This window comes from Entelurus aequoreus, linkage group LG03 (genome assembly GCF_033978785.1).
Source record: "Entelurus aequoreus isolate RoL-2023_Sb linkage group LG03, RoL_Eaeq_v1.1, whole genome shotgun sequence".
Taxonomy (NCBI): Eukaryota; Metazoa; Chordata; class Actinopteri; order Syngnathiformes; family Syngnathidae; genus Entelurus; species Entelurus aequoreus.
In genome coordinates, this window is record NC_084733.1 from 30,104,843 (window position 1) to 30,131,927 (window position 27,085).

General features: G+C 37.7%; 1 protein-coding gene across 1 annotated transcript in view; it reads right to left on the reverse strand.

The window, feature by feature from the left end:
- The window catches only part of mboat2a (membrane bound O-acyltransferase domain containing 2a), a 144,967-nt gene that overhangs the window by 25,405 nt on the left and 92,477 nt on the right, over window positions 1-27,085 (reverse strand). Inside the window, exons 3-4 of the mRNA XM_062041587.1 lie at window positions 23,382-23,459; window positions 985-1,080 (exon numbers count right to left, since the gene is read on the reverse strand). Coding sequence (XP_061897571.1) covers window positions 985-1,080; window positions 23,382-23,459 — 174 coding nt within the window. The remainder of the gene's footprint in view (window positions 1-984; window positions 1,081-23,381; window positions 23,460-27,085) is intronic.

Below are 27,085 nucleotides of genomic sequence, written 5' to 3' on the forward strand. Positions count from 1 at the left end.
CACTCATAAAGTGATACATTTTTATTAGGTTTTTCTTTTACTTTCAACACTTAAGTTACAAGATCAACTTCAGATATATCTGTCGATTTTATGCTGGAACAATTATTTTGTTTGTTTTATGCGCTTTTGTCAAAGAAAACTTTGATGTTTTTATATGGCTACTACACAATATATGCAATATTTACCACATAAAACATTTTAAAGTGAAATATTTGAAGTAATTGGAGCCCTGAAAATAATTCATTATAACATGGATTTTTTGTCTTTTTTTTTTTTTGAGCAATGGCAAAAAAATAAAAAGAAAGAAAGACAAAAGAAAAAAAACAGCCTGCATGGCAGCTTTTGTGTCAACATTGCAACTTTTTGTCGATAGATTTCACCTCATTCCACTTTTTTTAATGTTCTTTTTTATTTTTACAATAGTATTTCCAGAATGTGTGGCGGGCCGGTAAACAATTAGCTGCGGGCCGCAAATGGCCCCCGGGCCGCACTTTGGACACCCCTGACTTAAAGAGTTCACTAAAACAACAGCATGACCCTGACACAGATTATTTCGACTTCAATTATATTTTGTCAAAATAATTTCAGATCGATGCTAAACAATGTTAATCTTACACATAAAAAAAGACAGGAGGCAGTGAAATTGGGGCGAAGTATACAACATTTTCCGATCAAAAAAAAAGGATAAGACAACACGAGTAGATGAAAGAGTGAAATTTCTGCTCTCCAACAGGCGGTATTGGTTTGGATTAAGTTGCCTAGCAACTACCCACCCCCACCCTGCTGAGAGTGCAAGCAGTCTGCTTGAATTGTCACCAAAAAAAAAAAGTGTGGAGGAGAGAGAACCGAAAGCGAGCGTGTGCAGAGGGCGCCGATCAGTGTGACACATTTGTGTTGAGCCGGCACACAGCTGAGTTGAATCAAGACTCCACAAACTTTTAATTATCGTTTGCCGTTTTGCAACGTCAGCCTTGGCACACTTACCCAGTAAAATCTGCAGAGTACATGCCGTAATCAAACACGTAGACGCGTGTGACCTGACACACTATCAAGTAGCCAAGCGTCACGATGAAGCAGTACCTGCGCAGAGGAGAGGAGAAAAGAGATTACTATTTGATGGGATGTCATGAACGAAGCAGTGTATACTTACTTACACGGGAGAATAAGGCGATACGTTTTTTTGCTGTCTAAATGTATATGCACTATGCGACCATCAATCAGGCAAGAACAAGGACAAGAACTGGAAATGTCACTCTTTTTCTTTAGTGTCCTGGGGGATTTTCTTTTTTTTTGTGGTTTATTTGTGAGGTCAGAGGTCACTGATGCTGATGTTCATCTTAAACTCATCCAACCACGCCTGCTGAGTTGGAAGTCTTTCGAAGATGAAGAATTAGGATTTAGGGATTTTACACTTGATTAATGAGACTAGAAGTCCATGGTTGTAGACAACCCTAATCATACACTTGGTAATATATGTATAAGGGCTAGGGGTGCATGATAATTATCAGGTTGATATGAGGAATTATAACGTGACAAAAAAAATTAAAATAGTAAGATTAGCCATACTGTGCTGTAGGTAGGGCTGGGCTGGGCTGATAAAACAATATTAATATACAGTATATCATGATAGACATGTAATCGTTATCAATAAAAAACGTATTCGATAAAATGTTTGATATACAGAATATACTGTATTTTTTTTATGGTCAAAAGAAACTGGAAAGAATGAAGCAAGGTTGGTTGCATGAACAAAGGCAGTCATGGTCTGGAAACAGGAAGGGATCTGTGAGTAATGAGAGGGACACGCTAATCAGCCAATCGCGTCACAGTATCAACTACCACTTTGGTTGGGCCATCTTGTTGTCTCGCTGTTAATTCTCTGCATGCAGTGTGAAGAGAAATTACAAATGAGTGCTGCAGAGAGCAAATAAATTGTTAATAAAACAAGGAAAGTCACCTCCACGGTATTTTTTGGAACGGATTGTAGTCCATCTTTTCTTTTCAACCCACGTCCTTTCCCTATTTGGATGTACGGAAACAGGTAGGAACTAAAGTGCAGGACTGTGTAAATAAAATAAATAACAAAAAATAATGATTTGGTCCAATAATATTTCAATTAATAATAACTGCATAACATACGTTTATTTCCATATGTAAATAGGAATAACAGACCAAATTAAATGTTACACAAACCACAAAACTTCCTGGCAGTAAACCTGCCAAAAACAGTTAATCTCAGGTTTGTCTATGTTTACATTTTCACACTATTTTGTTACACTTTATTAAGCATTTCTTGCATAATCTTTATTTTTGCACCTTAATTTAGAGAGGTTGTTGTTAAGTGTTTATTGTGATTTTAGAATTTTGTTTACATTGATTGTTTGACTGTTTTCCATTGTTGTATTGACATTTCATTTCCTTTCTTATTTGATAGGTGAGGGGATTATAATCAGAGTAAGGTTACATTTGAAATAAAAATGTTCGCATTTAATATATGTTTCTCCTAGTCTATACTTTCCATAGGTCATAAAAAATATCAATAATTATTGATATCGACCAATATAATATACCTACTCAGTGGCCTAGTGGTTAGAGTGTCTGCCCTGAGATCGGTAGGTTGTGAGTTCAAACCCCGGCCGAGTCATACCAAAGACTATAAAAATGGGACCCATTACCTCCCTGCTTGGCACTCAGCATCAAGGGTTGGAATTGGGGGTTAAATCACCAAAAAATTATTCCCAGGCACGGCACCGCTGCTGCTCACTGCTCCCCTCACCTCCCAGGGGGTGATCAAGGGGATGGGTCAAATGCAGAGGACAAATTTCACCACACCTAGTGTGTGTGTGACAATCATTGGTACTTTAACTTTAACTTAAAAATGTTCGCATTTAATATAAGTTTCTCCTAGTCTATACTTTCCATAGGTCATAAAAAATATCAATAATTATTGATATCGACCAATATAAAAAACTTATATCGTGAAACATTTCAAAAGCTCCTAATTTAGCTGCTGATGTATGCATAGCATCATTTCCAATTGTCTTGTTTTCTCAAAACTATTAATAATGTACTTGTTAATTTATTGTTAATATCTGGTTACTTTCTGTTCTAATATCGTTCTATCTACACTTATGTTCAAATGTAATTAACATGTGTTCTTCTGTTTGTATACTTCACATTAGTTTTGGATGATACTACAAGTTTGAATATCGATCCAATACCAAGTACTCGTTACAGGGGCAGTACTGGTCATACCACTGTTCATACTTAAAATCTTCAGGATTCTTAAGTGATTCCATTTTTGATCACAACTGTAATTTGACAAAAACACAGGATGGTAGTATAACAATTAATGGATTAATGATGTATATCCTTATTCGATTTTATTACATAAAACAATTATAATTAATTCAATAGTACAAAATTACTAAACAAAAGCAAAAACTACTATTTGCTCTTATTTCCTGAGTTTCTAAAAAATAACAAAAATGACAAAAAACGTCGTGATAAAAAAACATTTATCTAATCACTGTAGTTTTAACAATATACTGAAACTATACTTGGTATCGTTACTGTCTATTTAATCAATCCGCCCACCTCTGTTCACATTCAAGAACTCTAGCTTAGCGGTTAGCTATGCTTTTTTGTATCCTGCTACAGTGTGTAGTGTAGCATGTTTTGTTATTCATTCTCTTCTAGTCCTTCAGTGATAATGAAAGTTGTAAGAAACAGAGTTTTCCATCATGGAGAAGGGGATGATTGATATAGAAACTGCACTGTGGAGAAACATTAGCCGATAGCTCGAGAGCAAGGATATTGCCTTCGTTGGCTGATCACTGTCAAATTTGTCGGACGTTGATATAATCAACATGCATTATCACGATATGACGAGAGTATTAAAAGCTCTTTTATCGGCCAAATTTATGTCATTTATATCTGATATATGGCGCAACCCTAATTCTGCATACATTGTGGAGTTGGAGAAAAAAAATCGTAATCCATGGACTACCTGGTTTAAATGTATCGTGTTGTGTACATTATGTATACGATTTACATACATATACATACACACACATATATATATATATATATATATATATATATATATATATATATATATATATATATATATATATATATATATATATATATATATATATATATATATATATATATATATATATATATATATATATATATCTTGATACTGAATACAAGCCGACCTGTCTTTCAATCTGGTCAAAACAGTACTGCAGTACAAAAAGACAATGGCTTCCACAACACGACATCACTATGGAAATGACCACGAACTAGACAAAGAGGCAGAAGAACATCCTATAATATGTCACTGTTAGCAAACGGAGACAGTGGACAAACCAAATCTTTGAAAAGAAGAGCAAAAGCAGAACAAGGGGGGAAGTCTGTGGGTCGCCTCTGCAGACTCCAAGTGCTAGCAACCTAGCATTTCTCTTGCTGCGAACAAAACAAGGATTGTGTTGGTCTCAGAAAGAGGGCAACAGGCACGACGAGAGAAAATACACAACACGTCCTTTTGATTCTGAAAGTTTCGTCCAAGATGAGAGAAAGGCCCGAGAGCGGAAAAGACCAGGCTATTGTTATTAATAATACTTCTTCTTCTTGCACTGTGGATACAAGCTGTGTGTGGAGCTCTGTTTGCAGAAGGCCCGACAGGGATTCTGCCATTATTCCATCTGATGTGTGTTTGTGTATTTCACAGCCATTAGGGGGGTGTTTTATTTTATTTCCACTCAAGGCGTCAGAACAGCCTGTGACTAAAGCAAACCCACTTCCAACTGCTGGAATGCAGTGGACAGGTGTGCATGTACAGAAGGTCCAAATGCAAAAATGTGGGATAAAAAAAAAGGTATTAAATGTGTATTTCAGCACTGGTAGACCTCACATACAGGTTGTGCATACACACACACACACACATTGATAGATGCCTGAAAGCACACACCACCTTGTGTCCGCTTAAACGCATGCAGAGCTGCAGAGGAAATTTCCATCTGCTTTGCTTGTAGCTGTGATGCAGTAATTCACAATGTCTGCTTCACAGCTTCCACAGCAAGTCATATGATTTTAGCTTTAACTGCTTTGCTACACAAAGAGGGAATGTTTCGACATACTGCACTGACACTCAATCAAGACAGGTCATCTGTGGCATCGTGGAGGTTGGTTAAGTGCTTTCCAAAGCATGGTGGAATATTCTAGCGTGACTTAGCACCTGAGTTGGAAGCGAGGGAAGGAAGAAGTGCCAGTCAGTCACTGGCAACAAGCTCCCAAGGTGATCAGCATTCTTACCAGTCACCGTGGCACAAAATTGTGGGACTCATGTTAGTATCATTACCTGGAACACCCGGAAATAAATATATAACTTAAAGCATGGGTGTCAAACTTGTTTTCATTGAGGGCCCTCAATGAAAACAACGAAAACAATGAAAACGCCTTCAAAAGGCTGATTGTAACAGAGAGTAATGTATATACATATTAATTGCCTCATGATATTATTACACAATTATTTATTAATTATACATATGTTTTACGTACACTGTAAATGACATCTGTAGATTTTACAGTAAAAAATAATAACTGACAACTCAGTTGCCAAAATATTACCATAACATTTACGATGATTTTTACAGCATATAAATGGGAAAGCAAAAACAGTAACCCGGATTTTACCGTAAAAACTGTGGTTGTTGTGTTTACGGTAAATGGAAAAAAGATTCCACATTTTTTGTGTTTTTTTACGGTAAAATTATGGTGAATGAGCTACCAGTTCCTTCCCGTTATTTTTACAGTGCACACTTTGATGGGTAACTTGCTTAAAAATCTTGAGTCAAGCCCATATTTAAACACGTTTTTTCATTTCAACAACATAAACTGTTTGGAATGTATGACAACATAGTATTTGTTGCAATTAGGGCTGGGCGATATGGCCTTTTATTAATATCTCGATATTTTTAGGCCATGTCACGATATACAATATATATCTCGATATTTTGCCTTAGCCTTGAATGAACACTTGATGCATATAATCACAGCAGTATGATGATTCTATGTGTCTACATTAAAACATTCTTGTTCATACTGCATTAATATATGCGTATTTAAAACTTTCATGCAGAGAGGGAAATCACAACTAAGTCAATTTACCAAAACTGTATTTATTAAACAGTTATTAAGCAGTGGCACAAACATTCATGTCATTTCAAAACAGAAAGTGCAAGATTGTCAGAGACATTTTAAAACAACTTATGAGTGCACTTTTGTGCATGATGTCACTAAGATGACATATCAAAACAACACTAAATTAAAGTATACTTTTTGTACAGAACGCCACTACAATAGTTTAAAACAAATAAAGTGCATTTTTGTGTATGATGTCACACAAGATACAGTATTTCAATAACTGTCAAATAAAAATTAGCTGCATAATAGTCCTTCGCTATGTGGTAGGTTCCTGCGGACGTTATCTCCTTCTATTGTTGACTATTTTTTCCATACGGTGTTGATCTGGAAATAGTTGCTTCGGCATTTTGTTGGTGTGGCACCGAACGGAGATGTTGACATGCAGAGTTTCAAGCACTCTTCATTCTCTAGTAGTGGTGCTACTTTTTGTAGCAATGCTTTTGCCGCATAATTGCTCAACATTTTCCCGCTTGAAGCCAAACCACCGCCAGACGATGGACCCCGTGCTGTTTTTCTTGGGAATTAATTCTTCCTTCATTTGTTACCAGATTCGCACCTTCTTTCTCTCTCGTATTATCACCCGCACCTCACCGTTAGCATCACAACTAACGTTACCATGTCGCTACCTCTCTGCTCCGCGGGATCGTGTGACGTTGCACACGTGACGTATGTAAGAAGGTGCACTTGTTTTATGTCTCTGTGAGGAGAGACAAGAAAGAGTGACAAACGCATGCAGTGTAATGCCCGCAGCTAAAAGCAACTGCGTGAGAACGTATACTCGAATATCACGATATAGTCATTTTCTATATCGCACAGAGACAAACCCGTGATATATCGAGTATATCGATGTATCGCCCAGCCCTAGTTGCAATAATAAATAGAGTTTAAAAGATATGAAATTGCATGCTGTAAATGTGTTTTAATTTCTGTCAAAATGGAAAGTTGAATACATTTGGTAAGAAAAGGCGTATATAAATTCCAGGTTTTCGCAGGCCACATAAAATGATGTGGCAGGCCAGATACGGCCCCGGGACTTAAGTTTGGCACCTGTGACTTAAAGGGGACTGCACTTTTTGCTGAATTTTGCTAAACGTTCACAATCATTATGAGAAACAAGAACACATGTCTTTTTCCGGGGGGGGATTTTAAATAGGATTTTAAAAAAACGCTTAGAACAGTGGTTCTCAAACTTTTATTGTCATCCCCCACTTTGGACAAGGGGGAGTTTTCAAGCCCCACCTGCCCCCATCGCCCCAACAGAACGCTAATGCCAAGCTTAACATTTTCAAATTTATTGAACATCAAGTAACATCAAGTTGTATACATTCAAACTCAATAACATAAAATAACATCAAGTTCAATAATAAATAAAATAACTGTGCAGCTGTGGTATAACTTGCATCAAGTTCAATATCAAATAAAATAACTTGCATCAAGTTCAATAATAAATAAAACAAAAGTGTTATAACTTGCATCAAGTTCAATAATAAATCAAAAAAAGTGTTATAACTTGCATCAAGTTCAATAATAAATCAAATAAAAGTGTTATAACTTGCATCAAGTTCAATAATAAATCAAAAAAAGTGTTATAACTTGCATCAAGTTCAATAATAAAAAAAAAAAGTGTTATAACTTGCATCAAGTTAAAAAATAAATCAAATAAAAGTGTTATAACTTGCATCAAGTTCAATAATAAATCAAGTAAAAGTGTTATAACTTGCATCAAGTTCAATAATAAATCAAATAACTTGCATCGAGTTCAATAATAAATAAAAATAAAAGTGCCACTTTGCAAAAAAAAAGGAGGAGCTAATGCATTTGGCAAGACAGGGCAAGTGAACATGAGTTTTACAGTACTCCAGCATTAGTGGCTGCAATGAGTCTGTTTTGCACTGCACAGCTTTTCAAATGGGGGTTGCAGGCTTGACACTGCCACTGTTAAAACCTCATTGAGTTCGGGGCTGAGCTGCCTTGACGTGAGTGCTTCCCGGTGAATGACACAGTGTGTCCAATGCGCATTTGGCGCAACCCTCTTTATTAGAGCCTGCAGCCCGTTTCTTGACTTTGCCATGGTCTGTGCACCATCAGAGCAAAAGCCCACACAGTTTTCCCATTTAAGGTCGTGTTCTTTGAGGAAACTGTCCATTTTATGAACAGCTCATCAGCATTGGCTCTATTTTTTATGTATTTGCAAAACAGCAAATCCTCGCACAGTGACTCGCCATTCACAAAGCTTCCGCTTAGCCCCGCCCCCATTAGTTACTGTTGCTATGTCTGTTAAACTTTCGCTCCTACCTAGAAATTTAAAGCCTACAGGAAAAATAAGTAATTTACATTTCTTTATATAGCGGATTTCACAGACAGAATCACAAAGTGATTTACAGTGTGTATAGAAAATGAAAGCAAAGTAAAAAAAAAAAATCTAAGAATATAATTTAAAAAATAAAATAATAAAGTGAAATTTCCTCCCGTTCCTTGCGCCCCACCTGTCATGTCTCTATTCCCCACCAGTGGTGCGCGCCCCACACTTTGAGAAACGCTGGCTTAGAAGATGCGGCTAATGTGAGTCATCGTTGTAGCCTTCAAAGCCCTCTAAAACAACTTCAAAACCCTCCAACGTTTTATACACACACTGCAAGTATATGTATAATGTATTGATTGATTGATTGAGACTTTTATTAGTAGATTGCACAGTACAGTACATATTCCGTACAATTGACCACTAAATGGTAACACCCGAATAAGTTTTTCAACTTGTTTAAGTGGGGGTCCACGTTAATCAACCCATGGTAACACCAGACACATTCATAACAATATGTAATATGTACAATATTTACCGTATTTTGGCTGTTTTAAGCATTGCCGCGACTTATTTCTCCAGCGCATTTATTTCTGTTTCCTTAGTGGGAACAAATGTTTGTTCCTACTTCCGGAAACAAACAAGCGACTGTGTTTTAATCATGGCAGACTTGGTAACAAACAGCAAGGACAACAATTTTTGGGACAAATGACGATTTACAACCTTATATTTTTGAAGCTGGATATACGAAGGATGAACTACTGCTTCTAGGGGCGAGCACGAAGAAAGGCTGAAGTGTTGGAGCAGACAAAAGCAGAGGGAGTGAGGTCGGCGTGACTTTGACGCTGTAAATGTGGAACTTGGAGCCAGAAATGGCAGCTTACCCAAAGTCAATTTGATACGTGCAGCACGTCTGGCGTGTTATTACAACTACAGTACATACACTGTCGAGCTAGCGGTGTACAAACAAAATATGAAATATGGGCTAATAATTTACAAACACTGTAATACAGGGGTGTCCAAACTTTTTCCACTGAGGGCCGTACACGGAATAATTTAAGCATGCGGGGGCCATTTTGATATTTTTCATTTTCAAACCTTAACAAAATATATGGATTTTTTTTTTTTTTTAACCTTTAGGGCTCCCGGGGACTATAAAGGGTCTCAGTCATTAAACTGTTAAAAATAAGTCAAATTATTATTTTTTTAAATTTATTTAACGCTTACAGTAAATCTCTATATCAACTTGAGGTTGATATAAAGTATAAAAAAAAAAAGGTTTTCTGTCAAAGACAACTTTGTTTTTTATAGTAAAACTGAAATATGCAGTATTTAGTAATTAGAGACTTAAAAGATCAATAATGCAGGACACTATTGATTTTAATTCTTTAATATTTTTGAATGATCACAGTGAAAAGTTAAATAAAATCCTACTAAATATATTTGGGATCCAAAAGGTCCCCCACTCATAAAGTGATACATTTTTATTTTTATTTTTTTTACTTTTAACACTTAAATTATGAGATCAACTTCAGATATACAGTATCTGTCGATTTTACGTTTGAACTATTATTTTGTTTGTTTTATGCTCTTTTGTCAAATAAAACGTTGATGTTTTTATATGGCAACCACACAATATATGCAATATTTTTTCCACATGAAACATTTTAAAGTGATATTTTTTAAGTAATAATTCATTATAACATAGATTTTTAGTCTTTTTTTTTTGTTTAGCAATGGCAAAAAAAAGAAAAAGAAACAAAGACAAAAGAAACAAAACAGCCTGCATGGCAGCTTTGTGTCAACATTGCAACTTTTTCTTGTTAGATTTCACCTCATTCCACTTTCTTTAAATGTTTTTTTTTTAATTTTTGCAATATTATCAATTTTTCAATTTTTGCAGAATGTGTGGCGGGCCGGTAAACAATTAGCTGCGGGCCGCAAATGGCCCCCGGGCCGCACTTTGGACACCCCTGCTGTAATATGATTGTACATGTTTTTCAGTCAGTACAGATTGGTTGTGCATTACAAACTCAAACGCAATTCAGGTGCTGATGTAGAATCTTATCTCTCGCCGTAGCTAGCTCACAGCTAATACCGAAGCACACTGACGTGTTCGTACGCTAGAAAAAAAGTTCCTCGGTATTTGCTCTTACAATAAAAAAAACAATGTCGCTACAGTTTCCTTATTATACAGGTTAAGGCAAATGAAGTATTGTTGCCGGCTTTGGAATGCATTGTTAAAGTGATTTAGAGGTAGAATGGATTGGTCCCATTAGCACATTTCTAGCCACCAAGAATGAGCCGTTTTTTTACATGTCAGACTGCAAAAAAACAACAACAACAATTTCTCTTTTTGTCTCTCATATTGATTGTGAACGATAGGTAAAATTCCAAAAAAAGTGCAGTTCCCCTTTAAGGGTCCCCATAGTGTTGACAACATTGGCACTTATTTCATAGTTCTGGACCTAAAAAATGTCTACATGCATAATCTCCCAAAAATAGACAGTTAGCTCCAAAATTCAGGCAGGCCTGTATCAGCATACTGATGTCACCTACAGAAAACTAGAGGCAATTTCACATTACGTAATATATGTTTTTGGTAGCATCCTCATCCTGAATCATGACATTTTTCTGCAGAATTTTGAAATGATGAAATTTACCCGCCAGATGCATTGTTGCAGGTGGTAGCAAAAAAAACAAGTGGTTAGCCTGCAAACATTTCCAAATGATGGGAATATGAGGAAAGTATGACCTCTCCAGTCAAATTGACTTGCGCAAAATGGGGCGGACAATATGACATGAGTGTAGTTTGCAGCGACCGTTTTAATCATTTTGACTTCGACGAAGAAGGGGTTTAGTCGAAGTTTGGATGGAAAATAATCTAAAAATAAATGTGGTCCCGAAAAGCAGGCGCATCCTCAAGGTGAGAATGACTAAGTTGGAATCTGCAAAAAACAAAGAAAGAAGAGTAGATTTGGAGCTCAAAAGCTAGAGAAAAAGAAGGTTAACTAGTATTCTATTTTGCATCCTCTTCTACTGATTTTTTCCTCAATATGCTTGAAGAAATGCTGAAAGAGCAAGAGGAAACACATGATATGGTGTCTATGGAAGAGGAGGTGGGAGAGCACCGAAGTCCGGAAGTGGTACTTTTGGTACTTTTTTTTGGTACTTTTGTGATATGTTGTTTGTTTTAATATGTTTTTGTAGGAGGACAAACATGACACAAATCTCCTTAATTGTTAGAAATCCCACTGTTTATATTAAACATGCTTCACTGATGAGAGTATTTGGCAAGTGCCGTTTTGTCCTACTAGTTGAAAAGAAAAACTGGAAATTGTGATGTATCGCATTGTATGCATACATGTTTGAAATAAACTAAAACTAAACTCAGTTTTGGCGGTCCTTGAACTCACCGTAGTTTGTTTACATACGCAACTTTCTCTGACGCTGCCAGAGAAAGACGTGTTTTAAGCCAATCCGTCTTTGTTTCATTTTGTCCACCAAACTTTTTATGCTGTGCATGAATGCACAAACATGAGCTTTGATGATGTTATTGATTTGTTGGAGTGCTAATCAGGCATATTTGGTCAGTGCATGACTGCAAGCTAATTGATGCTAACATGCTATTTAGACTCGCTGTATGTACATATTGCATTATTATTCATTTTTTTGTAGGTACATTTGAGTTAGTTTAATTTCCTTTACTTACTGTATGTCCTTTGTGTATTTAATTTATATTTGCATGTCTCATGACCCATTATATGTATGCAATATTGGGTGCATTTCTAATAGTTGTTTGTGTGCCGTGTTGTTCCAGACCACAGCAAACGTTACCCAGCTGGCAAAGACTGTAATAATGTGCAATAATGCCGTTTCCTTCAACTTGGACATATACATCTATGCTTTTGGCCATTCTAAGGTCAAATGCAGAGGACAAATTTCACCACACCTAGTGTGTGTGTGACAATCATTGGTACTTTAACTTTAACTTTAACTAAGCCAGTAATTTCCAGAAGTTATTTCACCCTCTGAGAAGCCTCCGTTTTACAAATGTTTTCCAATGTTGTAAAAATGTGTAGAATAAATATTAAATTTTAAAATTTCTGTCAATAAAGATTTGCGTCAGCCTGCGACACACCGTCATTTTGATAGTAGGCTATGATAGCTAATAAAGACACTTCCATCATGTGTTGCCTTTATTGTAACACTTATATAGGCTTTTAATTTTTTGCATCTCCAGACAAATAGTTTTTTGTATTTTTGGTCCAACATTTGTTTAACAGACAATCTTACGTTATGTGGAATATTATATCGATAGGAATGTTGTGTGTGCAGAGGAAGCCAATACACCTTATTAATCAATCCAGTCTGCCTGAGTTCTTGTGGTTTCATTACATTTGTCCATAATAAGTATTTGGATTTTCCTTTTTGTTCCAAAATGCTTTCTATGAATACAAGCCTTCCCCTAAACAGGCGTCTCCACCATCCACCACTATGTGAGGTAACCATTATTTCTTTCCAACATTTTTTTTTACTAATTCATTTAAGTGGAGGGACCAAAAAAAGGGAAATAAAAAATTGTGAACTCATGTATATATTTGACTTTTGGTTACAGTATGTTAGTAAATTTCTAAAATTATACACTGTACCGATGGTCAAATAATACTAATATTGTTCGAGGTTATGTACAAAAAGAATGGAATTACAGTGTATGGGTTTATACAACTTAACTATTTGTCATATGGTGTTTCAAGAGTGTTTCTTTAATTCATCATGATATTTAGGTGTTTTCGTTGGCCTTAGTGTGTGAATGTGAGTGTGAATGTTGTCTATCAGTGTGCAATGAGGTGGCGACTTGTCCAGGGTGTACCCCACCTTCCACCCGAATGCAGCTGGTATAGGCTACAGCCACCCCCGTGACCCCAAGAGGGACAAGCGGTAGAAAATGGATGGATGGGATGGATTTCATGCTTAATTGGAATCTGGTTCAATCAATCAATCAATCAATCAGACTTTGTTTAAATATTACTTTACATGCACAGACAAGTTGCCAAAGAAAGTGCTTTACACCTAAAGAAACAAAAACACAGGCACACACACCACTTTTGACAATAACAAGACATGGCAATGAACTGAGAATCGAGGAAAAATGCCACTTTGAGGCATCTAAAGTGGAGAATAACTGCAAATTTACGTAATCTAAAAACATGATAAAATATTTTTTTTATTACAAAAAATACAATTTGGATAATAATTATTAAATAAATAAAAACATGTGATTGTTTTATGGTTATTGTATTATTATTATTTATGTATTAGTCATATTTTGTTGCAGTGAAAATCTTTTTTAAATTTAATCTGCAAAGGCAAGGACTGTCAATAACATGTAGACTGGTAGAAATAGAAAATGTCAATCTAATTTTTTCAAGAAATTAGGGAAAACATTCCCTCAGTAGAAAACATAACTACTTCTCAATCAATTGAGAATTATGTTTATTAATAAATGTTCAACAAGTTATTTGCATTATCCAAACTATTGCCATTCTTCTTATTTCTCACTCACTAGCCTGCAGGGAGCGCTGTGTGCCACGTTTGACAACTGCAGGCATCTAGAACATTATGCTGGACATGTGCAACAGGTGAACTGTCATGAGGAGAAAGGGGAGTGGCAGGTCCAGAGACTACAGAGTGGCAATGCTGTGAAACATGATGCCTCGCACTCTGAATCAAACATTTCTCAGTCTCATTCAGCCTTTCTTTGCCAGGTTCCAAATTCAAAGCCAAAAAAGGAGCTTTGAGCAGCTCAGTGGACTTTTCCTAATGTCAGAGGGAATTAATTGCTGTAGTCAAGACAGCAAAAAGGCGTAACAGTATGTCAAAGTTGTGCAGAAATTGTAACTGGGAAGTAATAACAAAGGCAGAAGTATGTTGTCTTTAGCAGATATCCTGCCTTCGAGGGCAGGGATATTCATCTACATTGTTTTTGGGGCCCCTTCTCCAGAAACCCCCGACCAAAGGGGCAGACTTCTCCTTTCACTATTAGTCCTATTTTGTATATTTTAAAGAACCAGCGTCCTCTACAGGAGACATTTAAGACTCCATCCATTTGCTATCGCTTGTCCCTCTCAGGGTCGCCGGGGTGCTGGAGCTTATCCCAGCTGCATTCCTGCGGAAGGCGGAGTACACCCTGGACAAGTCGCCACCTCATCGCAGGGCCTACACAGATAGACAGACAACATTCACACTCACATTCACACACTAGGGCCAATTTAGTGTTGATATTTTTAAGGACTAGTTAAATAGCCCGAATGATGAAAAAGAGAGGACCAAAAAATGAAACCTTGTGGAACACGACTAGTATAATAACTAAAGAAGTTGAACAAATGACTACTGACTGCATCTGAACTAAACAAGATACAGCAACAGCTGACCCCAGATTTCCACTGAATGCGAAACGGCCGTGCAACGGCGCACACACGGCAGCGGACCCCTTTCCGTTTTTATTCAAGTCAATGTGTTAGTTTCCACCGCATTCCAGAGCTAAATACACGCAGAGCTTCGATTTTTGCCGGACGCCACAACAAATCCATTCGATTTAGCTGGACAATAGGTCATTCATGCACAAACACAAAATAAAGTATTTGTTTTCTTTCAAAATAAAATGCTCCGTCTTCAAAGCAAATCATATTTTACAATTTGAAACTTCCTAATGGGCGGCGACGGACAACTTGTCAAAAGTTTTCAGACTTAATTTGATCTTGTTGACAGAAATGGCCACATGCCGATTCTGCAGGTCCAAAATTAAAGAATAATGTACAGGCATATACTGGGCAGCTATGTCGAGATATGGGGGACTGTTTTTAGTTTAGTTTAGTTTATTAAGGATCCCCATTAGTTTACACCGCAGTGGAGACTATTCTTCCTGGGGTCCCGGCAAAAAACATCACACAATCACAAAACAAAAGATTACAATGCAGTACAACATGATCAAATAATAAAATGTTGTAATACAAAAATAGCAACAACAAAGAACCAAAAAAAGTAATAATAACTTCGAGTTTACATAATAATGTTCATACCAAAGATAAAAAGAACAATATAAAAATATATATATATATTTTTGCAAAAATAAAACAAAGAACCAATGGCCTAAAATATACACATTAGTGTACCAAAGACAAACAATAAGTGAAGAAAACACAGCAGACAGCAGCTTTATTTTGTCCATTCTTAACATGTACAAGACACATAAGAACTGAAATTATATTTTCGGCACAATCCCGCTAAGAGCATACATACGTTACAGGGGGACAAGACGGGACCACCAACGGATCAGCCACTTACAGCGCTCCTTAAAAAGGTGGGAAAAAGGTGACATTGGGAAAGGGGGAAGAGTAAAAAAAATATCAGTCTTAAGGCTGGACCCTCAGGAGTGGTCCAGACTGAGTCAGAGGAAAAAGTACCATCCATCCGTTATCTACTGCTTGTCCCACAATCAATAAGATAGTCAATAGTCAATAAAAACAGTCATGACATTAGGTACAATCTAGAATAATCTCTTTCCGCAATACTTCTCCTCTTCTCCTCTTAGTCTATTCTTAAAACCCACTATGCGGGTGATTGATACCAGATATTGTGGAAGTCGATTCCAGTAAGTGATTGCCCTATACATTAGTCTTTTTCAAAACATTAGTTTTGGGTTTAAGACGGGTGAGAGCATCTCTTAGGGCTAGCCTGGTACCATAGTTGTGACTGTAATTAGCAAGCAACAGCTGAGAATACAGATATGAAGGTTTATGGTATGTATAGATTTGTTTTTAAAATAAAATCAAACTACACTCTAGTCTTTCACCAACTCTCATCCATGACAATTCATGCTCTCAACGCCGGTCCTAAATGAGCAATGAAGAGCTAGTCTGGCAGCTCGGTTTTGGGTAAGCTGAATTTTATTTAGTTCTTGTTTAGACGCATTAGACTAGATTGCTGGGCAGTAGTCAAGATGTGACAATACAAGGGATTGTATAACTTGCTTAGTAGTTATGTTAGTTAAAAAATAGGCACTTCTTCTTATGATTGAAATGCTTCTGCTCATTTGTTTTACTATGTTGTTAATGTGAGTGACCCAAGATAGTCTTTCATCTATTGTAACTCCCAGCAACCTGGCCTCTTTAACTTGTTCATAATGAACTCCGTTCAAAGAAACATTTAATATGCGTTCCTTTCTCTGAGCATGTTTTGAGCAAATAAGACATTTTGTTTTGGAAATATTAAGTTTCATCTTATTTTCTGTAACCCATTTAGAAACCTGCATGACCTCGTCTTGTAGTATACTGCTCAGGTCTGTGCAATTATCAGCATAAGCATATATTGTTGTGTCATCTGCGTAAATTGCACAGCAACCATTCTTTAAAATACATGACATATCATTTACAAATATTGAGTATAATAAAGGTCCCAGGCCACTTCCCTGGGGAATACCACAATATAATGTTTTAATATTTGAAAGGGTTCCATTGAACATGACACATTGCTGTCTGTTGACTAGGTAGCTTTTCATCCAATTAATCGCTGAGAGTTTAAAACCATAAGCAGACAGTTTTATAAGTAGTAGTTTGTGGTCAATAATATCAAAAGCTGCACTAAAATCTAATAGCACTGTGCCAACTAATAATTTACTGTCAATTTGTTTTAGCCGGTCATCTGTTAATTGTGTGAGAGCTGTGCATGTTGAATGGCCAGTTTTATATGCATGTTAAAAGTCTGAATTAATGTTATTTATAGAGAAATTATTTTGAATTTGCTGAAATATAATTGTTTCCATTAATTTTCCTAATACCGGTACTGGTAAAATGCTAATTGGCCAACTATGCAAATTCTGACTGTGTCAAATATCAGCTAATATGAGGACCGGGAAAGCAGGGGAGTGTTTGTGTGACATGCTTGCCAGGGATAATGTTACCGTTGTATTGTTGCTTGCTGCAAAAAATAAAGTGGTTTATCAAGACAGGAATGTTGCTCCTGCTCCTCTGGAAGGACAGAATAGATTTTGTGTTGCTCTCGTTAACAACTTCCCTTATCACATGATTACGCGCGGATTCGCGAGATCTCGCAAAAATCTGCGCTATTTTGCTGCACGACGGAGTCGCAAATAGAACGGGGTGGGGATTGCCAGACGGCAGAGGGTAGTAACGTAACGTTTTGCTTAATCTTATAAAGTAATTAGTTAGCCGTTACTATGTCATATTAGTTTTTGTTAATTTTGTTCATTATGTTTATAGCCTCACGCTTGTGCGCAGGGATAGATGGAGGTTCTACTCAGTCACTGCGGTGAAGGCGGCTGGTTATTCAGTTTGAAACTACTCTTTAGCCAGCTGGCTGTTATACTAGGTTAGTCAGCACGGGCTATGGGGAGAGGCGCTTTCAAGCCGAAGAGTAGCTAAACATATAACACACCTAGCTGCATAGAGGAGCTATCGCTAGCTCCTGAGCTAAGTCGCTAACAGAACTGAACAACAAAAACAGATGGGATTAGTGATAAAGTCGCTACAAGGAGAGATACAGGTTCTGAAGCAAATCGGTGTATGTGTAAACAAAGCTGTAGTCACTCACCAATAGCCAAATGCAGTCACTGACCAAAGCATTGCATCACTCGGGAGTTGAGAAGTTGGCACCGAAGCCGCCATATTATTTTAAAAAGTTTGTTGTGTTGCGTCGTTGTGCATCAGAGAAGCCTAAGTAAACACGCAAGGGGCATGGTTGAGCCAAAGGGATTGAAAGCAGAGAGTGCCCTTTTTTGTTTTGCTGTGCTCGTCTGGCGCAGAAAAGGGCAAATCAAAAGTTACCGGTATGGCGGTATTGTTTCAAATTATATATATATATATATATATATATATATATATATTTTTTTTTTTTCAAAATATACCGGTATGGACTGTAATACCGGTATACTGTGCAGCCCTAGTCGAGGAAATATTAAAGTTACATCGCAGACATGATGACTACGCTCCAGACAATTGTGTGCCTTTTGTTTACGTCATCACAACACACAGTTTCAGCAGCGCTGTTTTCGGTGATTAGTCATATTTTGGCAGCCACATTTTCGATCCATCAATAGTCAATAGAGTAGTGCGCAAATAGTAGTTTATATATATCCATTCATACGGTAACGACCTGCTGAGTGGTAATGTTTTATGTTGGTGTGGTTTTGATTTGATGTTCATTTCTTTCTTGATCTCAAACACACCGTCCGTGCCTGAAAGCGGATTGGTGGAGAATGAGGAAGTGTTGTTGTGTGTCTGGGGAAGCACAGAGATGAACGTGTTTGCATGGGAGGTAAAAGCTGTTAGAGTTGAACCGGTTGTTATCATAAGATTGGCAACAAAAATTAAAAATAGCGTCGGACTTTGTGTGACTTCTTCTGGAAGCTCCAACACCCATCCATCCATCCATTTTCTACCGCTTGTCCCTTTTGGGGTCAACACATTCTATCTAATTTGATTTCACATTAAAAACCTTAATTTTTTTAAGGAGTGGCGGCTATGATTTTGCCGTGGCGGTACGGCACTATCAGTTACATTAAGGGGAAACATGTCTTCTCCATTGTTTTCAAGTGCATCTCTGTCTCTTGCATTGTTGATTTGATAAAATCACGTAAATTGCAACTCGCCACAATGCTGTCATGAACACGTATGTACCCGAGTGACGCCAAGTGTTGGCGAGGGTTGAGTCAATCGGACCTGATCGCTGTGCTGAGGATTCTTTTTTCATTGAGAGCAAAATCCGGAGAAAAAAAACAAGATCAGCCAGATGCCAACAAAGGAGGACAAAATATTTTAATTTCCCGGCAATAAACGGTAAGCTTCACAAACTCCTCGAACTAGAGTTTTTGTCAAGTGAGCACGGCTCCTACCCCGCCTCACTCTGTGCATGGAGGAGAAAGCACAGCACCCAGCGCAGACATTAAGGATTACATACTGCATATCGATACGGCCGCACTGTCTTAATATCGCTTTCTAAAATTAAAATTGGTATAACTCGGTATACCTCCGAGCTCTACTTTAGGGTGTGGAGGACTATCTATAATGAAGATAATCTGGCAGAGTGATAACAACATACGAGCATGTCTCATCGCCAGTTCATCACCATTAACCAGTTCATCACCTTTAACCAGTTCAGAGAACAAAAAAATTGTAAAGTACCCGCACAAGAAGCACCAGTCTTATCTAAAAGCATATTTTAAAACTGAAAATTTGAGCTATGTGAGTAATGTCTCGCTGCTGATCTAAATAAAATACACATTTCACTGGAGAAACATTATCAAGCTCACTATCTTAGGTGCCAGCCACTCATGTAACAGCCATGTGCTCTGCCAGCCATGAAGAATGTGACGTACTTGCGCATCCATGGGAACAAATGTCACCGTCTCAATGTCACATTATCATTTAAAAACGGAATAAACAACTCCTGAGTCTACTGCTGCTGCAATAAAAGAAGATGATTGACTTTGTTTATTTGAGGGAAATTCCACAAAATGTCACAAAATTGCTTATTTTCTGAGGCTTTCTGAGGGCTGAATGCCCTCAGCAAACACTGGCATGTCAGTGCAACCTGCCTCTGTGATTCTGCTCCTCGAGCTGCACTTAAATCCTGCATCGCAAGGTGGGTCGACTTATGGGCTGCAACGGACTGAAACGAGTTTTAGGAATTACACTCACGGGACGCAATGTTAGATCTAATCATCACTTTTCTCCAGTTAAGGCTAGAGGGTTTTTCATCACATCCCAAAGGAACAGCCTCCTTTCTCATGGATGTGATGGTGCCTCTGTACCGCCGCTAGTTAGACGCACCCACCCCGTGTCCATACATACTCACCACTTTACAATGGACAGCTTTGTTTAAAATAAAAAATGTAAAAAAGGTTTCGCTACACTTCTTAAAATGAAGCCTGGAACTCTGCCAACTATCCAACAATGAAACTGTAAATTTGATCGTGTTTTTCTTCAGCCAAAAGTCTAACTCAACATGATGTAGTTGGTCAAATTTGAGCGTAAAATTAGCACCGTAGCTATGCTAGTGTTGCTAATGTTTGCGTACTTCGGTCCCACCCCTGAAAATGTCTTAATGTTAATATGTTGTATGTGATATATGTCCTTTAATAGTATGAGTGCAAAGTTACAGAGAGTGTATACTGTAAAAAAGTAGAGAAAGTGCTTCATAGTGCTTCTTGGAGATATACACTTTAAATGGGTTATACTTGTACAGCACTTTTCTACCTTCAAGGTAGGGCTGGGAGATATGGCCTTTTTTTAATATCTCAATATTTTTAGGCCATATCGCGATACACGATACCGGTATATATCTCGATATTTTGCCTTAGTCTTGAATGAACACTTGATGCATCTAATCACAGCAGTATGATGATTCTAAGTGTCTACATTAAAACATTCTTGTTCATACTGCATTAATATATGCTCATTTTAAACTTTAATGCAGAGAGGGAAATCACAACTAAGTCAATTGACCAAAACTGTATTTATTTATTAAACAGTTATTAAGCAGTGGCACAAACATTCATGTCATTTCAAAACTGAAAGTGTAAGATTGTCAGAGACATTTTAAAACAAGCTATTAGTGCACTTTTTTGCATGTCACTAAGATGACAAATCAAAACAACACTAAATTAAAGTGCACTTTTTGTACAGAACGCCACTACAATAGTTTAAAACAAATAAAGTGCACTTTTGTGCATGATGTCACACAAGATATTTCAATAACTGTCAAATAAAAATGAGCTGCATAATAGGAAATAAAATAGTGTACGTCCTTCGCTATGTGGTAGGTTCCGACGGACGTTATCTCCTTATGTCGTTTTTTTTTTTCATACGGTGTTGATGTGGAAACGGTAGCCTCGGCATTTTGTTGGTGTGGCACCGAACGGAGATGTTGACATGCGGAGTAAGCACTCTTCATTCTCTAGCAGGTGACTTTTCAAATTATGCTACAAATTAGCAGTGCTGCTACTTTTTGTAGCAATGCTTTTGCTCCACACTTGACAAATGACGGTTGTCTGTTCGACATATTCCCACTTGAAGCCAAACCACCGCCAGACGATGGACCCTGTGCTGTTTTTCTTGGGAATTATTTATTCCTTCATTTGTTACCAGATTCGCACCTTCTTTCTCTCGTATTACCACTCGCACCACAGCTAACATTACCCATGCTGCTACCTCTCTGCTCCGCAAGGGCGTATACGTATGTGACGTATGTAAGAAGGTGCACTTGTTTATGCCTCTGTGAGAAGGAGAGACTAGACAGACTGAGAAGAGCCTGTAGTGTAATGCCTGCAGCTAAAAGCAACTGCGTGAGAACGTATACTCGAATATCACGATATAGTCATTTTCTATATCGCACAGAGACAAACCCACGATACATCGAGTATATCGATATATCGCCCAGCCCTACTTCAAGGTACTCAAAGCGCTTTGACACTATTTCCATATTCACCCATTCACACACACATTCACACACTGATGGCGGGAGCTGCCATGCAAGGCCCTAACCACGACCCATCAGGAGCAAGGGTAAAGTGCCTTGCTCAAGGACACAACGGACGTGACTAGGGTGGTAGACGCTGGGTATCGAACCAGGAACCCTCAGGTTTCTGGCACGGCCACTCTACCAACAGCGCCACGCCGTCCCCATTTTGTCATAGACGTGGAAAGTAGACAGTAGAAAAACACGGCTCATATGCATTAAAGTTACCGATACACAAAACAGTGTGGTCAGGATAAGGGCTTACTAAAAGCATGTTTAAACTTTGTACGTATTTTGGGCAACACACTTCCAATTCATTATTAGGGGACCTCTATCGCTAGTTTAAGAAATGTTTAAAAAAAAAAAAAAAAAGAGTATAATTGGGCGCACAATAAATGATAAATGACATACTGATGATTCCAACATTAACAAAATAGCGCTACCAAAAATGTATTTAAAAAAAAAAAAGCTACAGTGAAGCGAGACAACCCATACCCTGTAGGTGGGTTAGGGTAAAAAATCCTACCCGTCTTAAATATTCCCTGAGCTCACTGTAAACTAACATGGCGTTTATCATGTGGGACTTCTTCACTGTTTCAGAGAAAACATTTCACAAACGTTCTGCAAACATTCAGCGAGGAGAAAAAAAACGAATTGCGCGTAAATACATCAAACCTTATCGCTACGACTGTGTTTTTGAAATCCTACAAACACAGACCCCTGCTAGTATAGAAGGGGAGTTAAAAAATAAAATATGTAAAGTTAATGGTTATCGGTATTGGCTTGAAAAAAAGATACAGTGCATCCCTATATAATAGGGAACTTTTAAAACCTACACTGTAATGTAGCTTGTTAGAATATCAAAACCTTTATGTAAATATGATATCGCAAAACATCCGGGGTTGTATCTTTATCCCTGATTTATTCAGCTTGATCCTGTTCTTTGTTTTAGGTCAGAGTCAGACTGAGGCCTTCCTTTGAGGGAGCAGCTGCTTTGGTATAAAAAAAAAAATGTTTAGTTAGCATCTATTTTCAGTGTTCAGCCCACGGGGGGAAACATCTTCTGTTTACACCTGCACTCGTAACCTTGAATTGTGGTGAATTGAAGATCAAAGTGCGTGTGTTTGCTTAGGTGTGTGCGTGTGTGTGTGTGTGTGGGTGCGTGCGTGCGTGCGTGCGTATATTCCAATAAGCCACTATCATAGATGTAAGCCTGAGGGCATTGTCACCGTGATACTCGCTTGTACTCCTCAAACAAAGCCAGACATAGAATTGCCGACGGTCAACCTTGCTCGTCCCACCGAGCGGGCCATGGTTGTGTTCGAGCTCTTACTTGTGCATGTGCTCCAGACCGGCGAAGACGATCACGCTGTACGACAAACCGCTTTGCACCAGGAAATGGAGGGAATACCTGCAGGGGTGGAAAGAACCAGCTCGTGAATATCATACCAGGAATACATTTGTTGGCATGGACATTCAGGTTTGTGTCAAGAGATAGTACTTGAGTGAGCACATTAGCCTTAAAACTGTATCAGGGGTTTGTGGCTCTTCAGGTGAGATAGCAGCATAAGAAAATGTGATAGCGTGCTCCAGAAAACACGTTTTTAGGGTACATGGGAGGCTTTTAACTGTAGTATGTTTAAGATTATGTCCTACACTGCAAAAACTGAAATCTAAGTAAGATTAAATATCTCAATTAAGGGTGATATTTTCTTATTTTCTGTCTGATAAGATAATTCTTCTCACTAAGCAGATTTTATGTTAGAGTGTTTTACTTGTTTTAAGGGTTTTGGTCCTAAATTATCTCAGTAAGATATTACAGCTTGTTGCTGAGATTTTATGACCTATATTGAGTAAAACATGCTTGAAACTAGAATATCAACTGTTGCAAAGCTGTGTCATCAACACTCACGAGTATAAAACTGCTTTTTTAAAGTAATGATTTCTTACTTCAGGCATGAAAAAAAAAAATCATGATGCCGAGCGCATATCATTATGTCAAGATAATGGCACTAGCATTTACTTCATTTAAGAATATTTTTCAACATATTGAGCAAAAAGGTCTCTTTTTTTTCTACCAAGAAAAGTGCACTTGTTATTAGTGAGAATATACTTATTTTAAGGTATTTTTGGGTGCATTGAGGGTAGCTAATTTTACTTGTTTTGGAAAGTCTTGACAAGCCGAATTTTCTTGTTCTATTGGCAGATAATTTTGCTTAGTTCAAATAAAATGCCCCTAATTTTTTTCTTGTTTTTGAACACTGACTTTTTGCAGTGTAGAGCCTTACATTGCCACACATTTTAATCTATGATATCTTTAGTTCTTTCTGAATTATAAATACAATTTTGCTACAGTGCTGGATACTCTTGTTAGACAATACCAAAGCGTCACATCATAAGGTTCATGTATTTTGACGTAAGCTTGCACTGAGTTTTTGATGCTTCTGTTCGTAGGGCTTTGCAGTCTGGCTATGTTGTGATGTCACAGCGAGGTGGACATACTTATTTGACATTAGGTCAAGTTCAGTCAGAGAGGGACAGCTTCGGACTATGAGGAAACACACAAAAAGGTAAGATAAAGTAATAATTGTATCTAGACATAGGATGCGCATTATAACATCGACGTGCGACATGCAGTGACATAAATTCTGCTAAAATCTGCATTTTTAGTGCAGAGTCAAGCGACTGGAGTGTACATAATGTTATGACTGGGTGAATCTATATACGGTAATGTTTATGAAGTTTCTTTTCGACTGTGTCAAGGAAGAAAATAGTGCTAATGACTTCAAGATATATATTTGAGCTAGGGCGGCAACAACTAATCGATTAAATCGATTAAAATAGATCATAAAAATAGTTGGCAATTAATTTAGTCATCGATTCGTTGGATCTATGCTATGCGCATGCGCAGAGGCAATTCTTTATTTTTATTTTTTTAATTATTTTTATAAACCTTTATTTATAAACTGCAACATGTACAAACAGCTGAGCAACAATAATCAAAATAAGTATGGTGCCAGTATGCTGTTTTTTTTCTCTCAATGAAATACTGGAAAGGATAGAAATGTAGTGTGTCTCTTTTATTCGATTAATCGAAGTAATAATCGACAGATTAATCGATTATCAAATTAATCGTTAGTTGCAGCCCTAATTTGAGCAGTGTACATTTTTTCCCAAAATATAAATTATGATATAGGCTCCAGCACTCCCGCGACCCCATAAGGGACAAGCGGTGGGAAATGGATGGATGGAATTTTGGAGAGGGTCAGGCAAGGTTTAATTTGCAATCTAGATCTTCAGAAACAAACATCTTGCAGACAGAATCAAAAAGCGGGTTATAAAACTGACTGTGCAGCAAATTTTACACCAAAATTTAATCAATAAATACTATCTAGACCAGTGTTTCTTAACCGTAGGGGCCGGGCTGCGAGGGCAAAATAATTAGTTTGTAACCAAATGCCGCAGGTCCAACCGGGCACCGATTCACGTCAAATCCATAGTTGCCATGTTACGGTACCTTGGTTGCGCGTGACGTCACGCCCGTTAGCCGACTGAGCCTGCTCTTCACACTTTGGCGATCCCTCCAGCAGCACTGAAAATGGACTCAGCCAAACTACCTATAGGTCAGTGATTTTCAACCACTGTGCCGCGGCACACTAGTGTGCCGTGAGATATTGTCTGGTGTGCCGTGGGAAATTATGCAATTCACCTAATTGGTCCAAAAAATATTTTTTGCAAATCAATAATCATAATAATGTGCCGTTGTCTAGTGCCTGTGCTGTGTAGAGCTTGGCAGGGTAATGGCAATCTTGTAATACTCCATACCAGTAGGTGGCAGCAGGTAGTTCATTGCTTTGTAGAAGTCGGAACGCGTCGAGGATGGTTTATCGTAATCCCGATATGCAGAGCACAGCGGGAGACAGCGTGCAGGTAAAAAGGTATGTAACGCTTAAACCAAAAATTAACAAAAGGCAAGTCCCACTAGGAACAGGCACTGAAGCATAGGGATGGCTATGTAAAACAAAAGGCAAGTCCCACTAGGAACAGGCACTGAAGCATAGGGATGGCTATGTAAAACAAAAGTAAAACTAAACTGGCTACAAAGTCAACAACAACAGAATGCTGGACGACAGCAAAAACTTACAGCGTGTGGCGCAAAGACGGCGTCCACAAAGCACATCCCGTAAATGACATGGCAATCAACAATGTCCCGACAAAGAAGGATAGCGTACACACAACTTAAATAGTCTTGATTGCGAAAACAAAGCAAGTGCGGGCAATAGCAAAGCACTACACACAGGAAACAACAATAAACTCAAAATAAGGCACGACAACCTGGTGGAGTTTCATTTTTTAACCTTTCCTGCTGGTGGTGTGCCTCCGTATTTTTTTCATGAAAAAAATGCGCCTTGGCTCAAAAAAGGTTGAAAAACACTGCTATAGGTAATAGTCAATTTCTTTTTCAAGGTAAGTAAAATAAGGGTCGAATTTTTCAAAAATGTTCTAGCTTGATGTTAATATACAGTGGCTGTGCTATTGACATGCTATGGATTAGCATTAACAATTTTACATGGGGATTTTCAACAAGGTGCACATTACAATCAAACAGCTGGTGCATAATAAGTACAATACTTACATTAGTAATACTTTTGGGGCGCAACAAAAACAAAAAACACACCATAAACTATACACTACTGCCATCTAACGTCTTGGACTTGCAACTGTAATTGTAACTTAAAGGGCAACTGCACTTTTTGGGGAATTTTGCCTATCATTCACAATCCTCATGAGAGACAATAGGACAACATTTTTTTATTTTTTTTGCAGTCTAACATGTAAAAATCGGCTCGTTCCTGGTGGCTAGCAATGCAGCTAATATGAGCAATAAATTCTACTTCTAAATCACTTTAAAATGCTTTCAATACCTCATTTACGTTTTGTAACCTGTATAATAACCAAGCTGTGGCAGCATTGTTATTATAAGAGCAAACACTGAGGAACTTTTTCTCTAGTGTACTAACACATCGGCATGCTTCG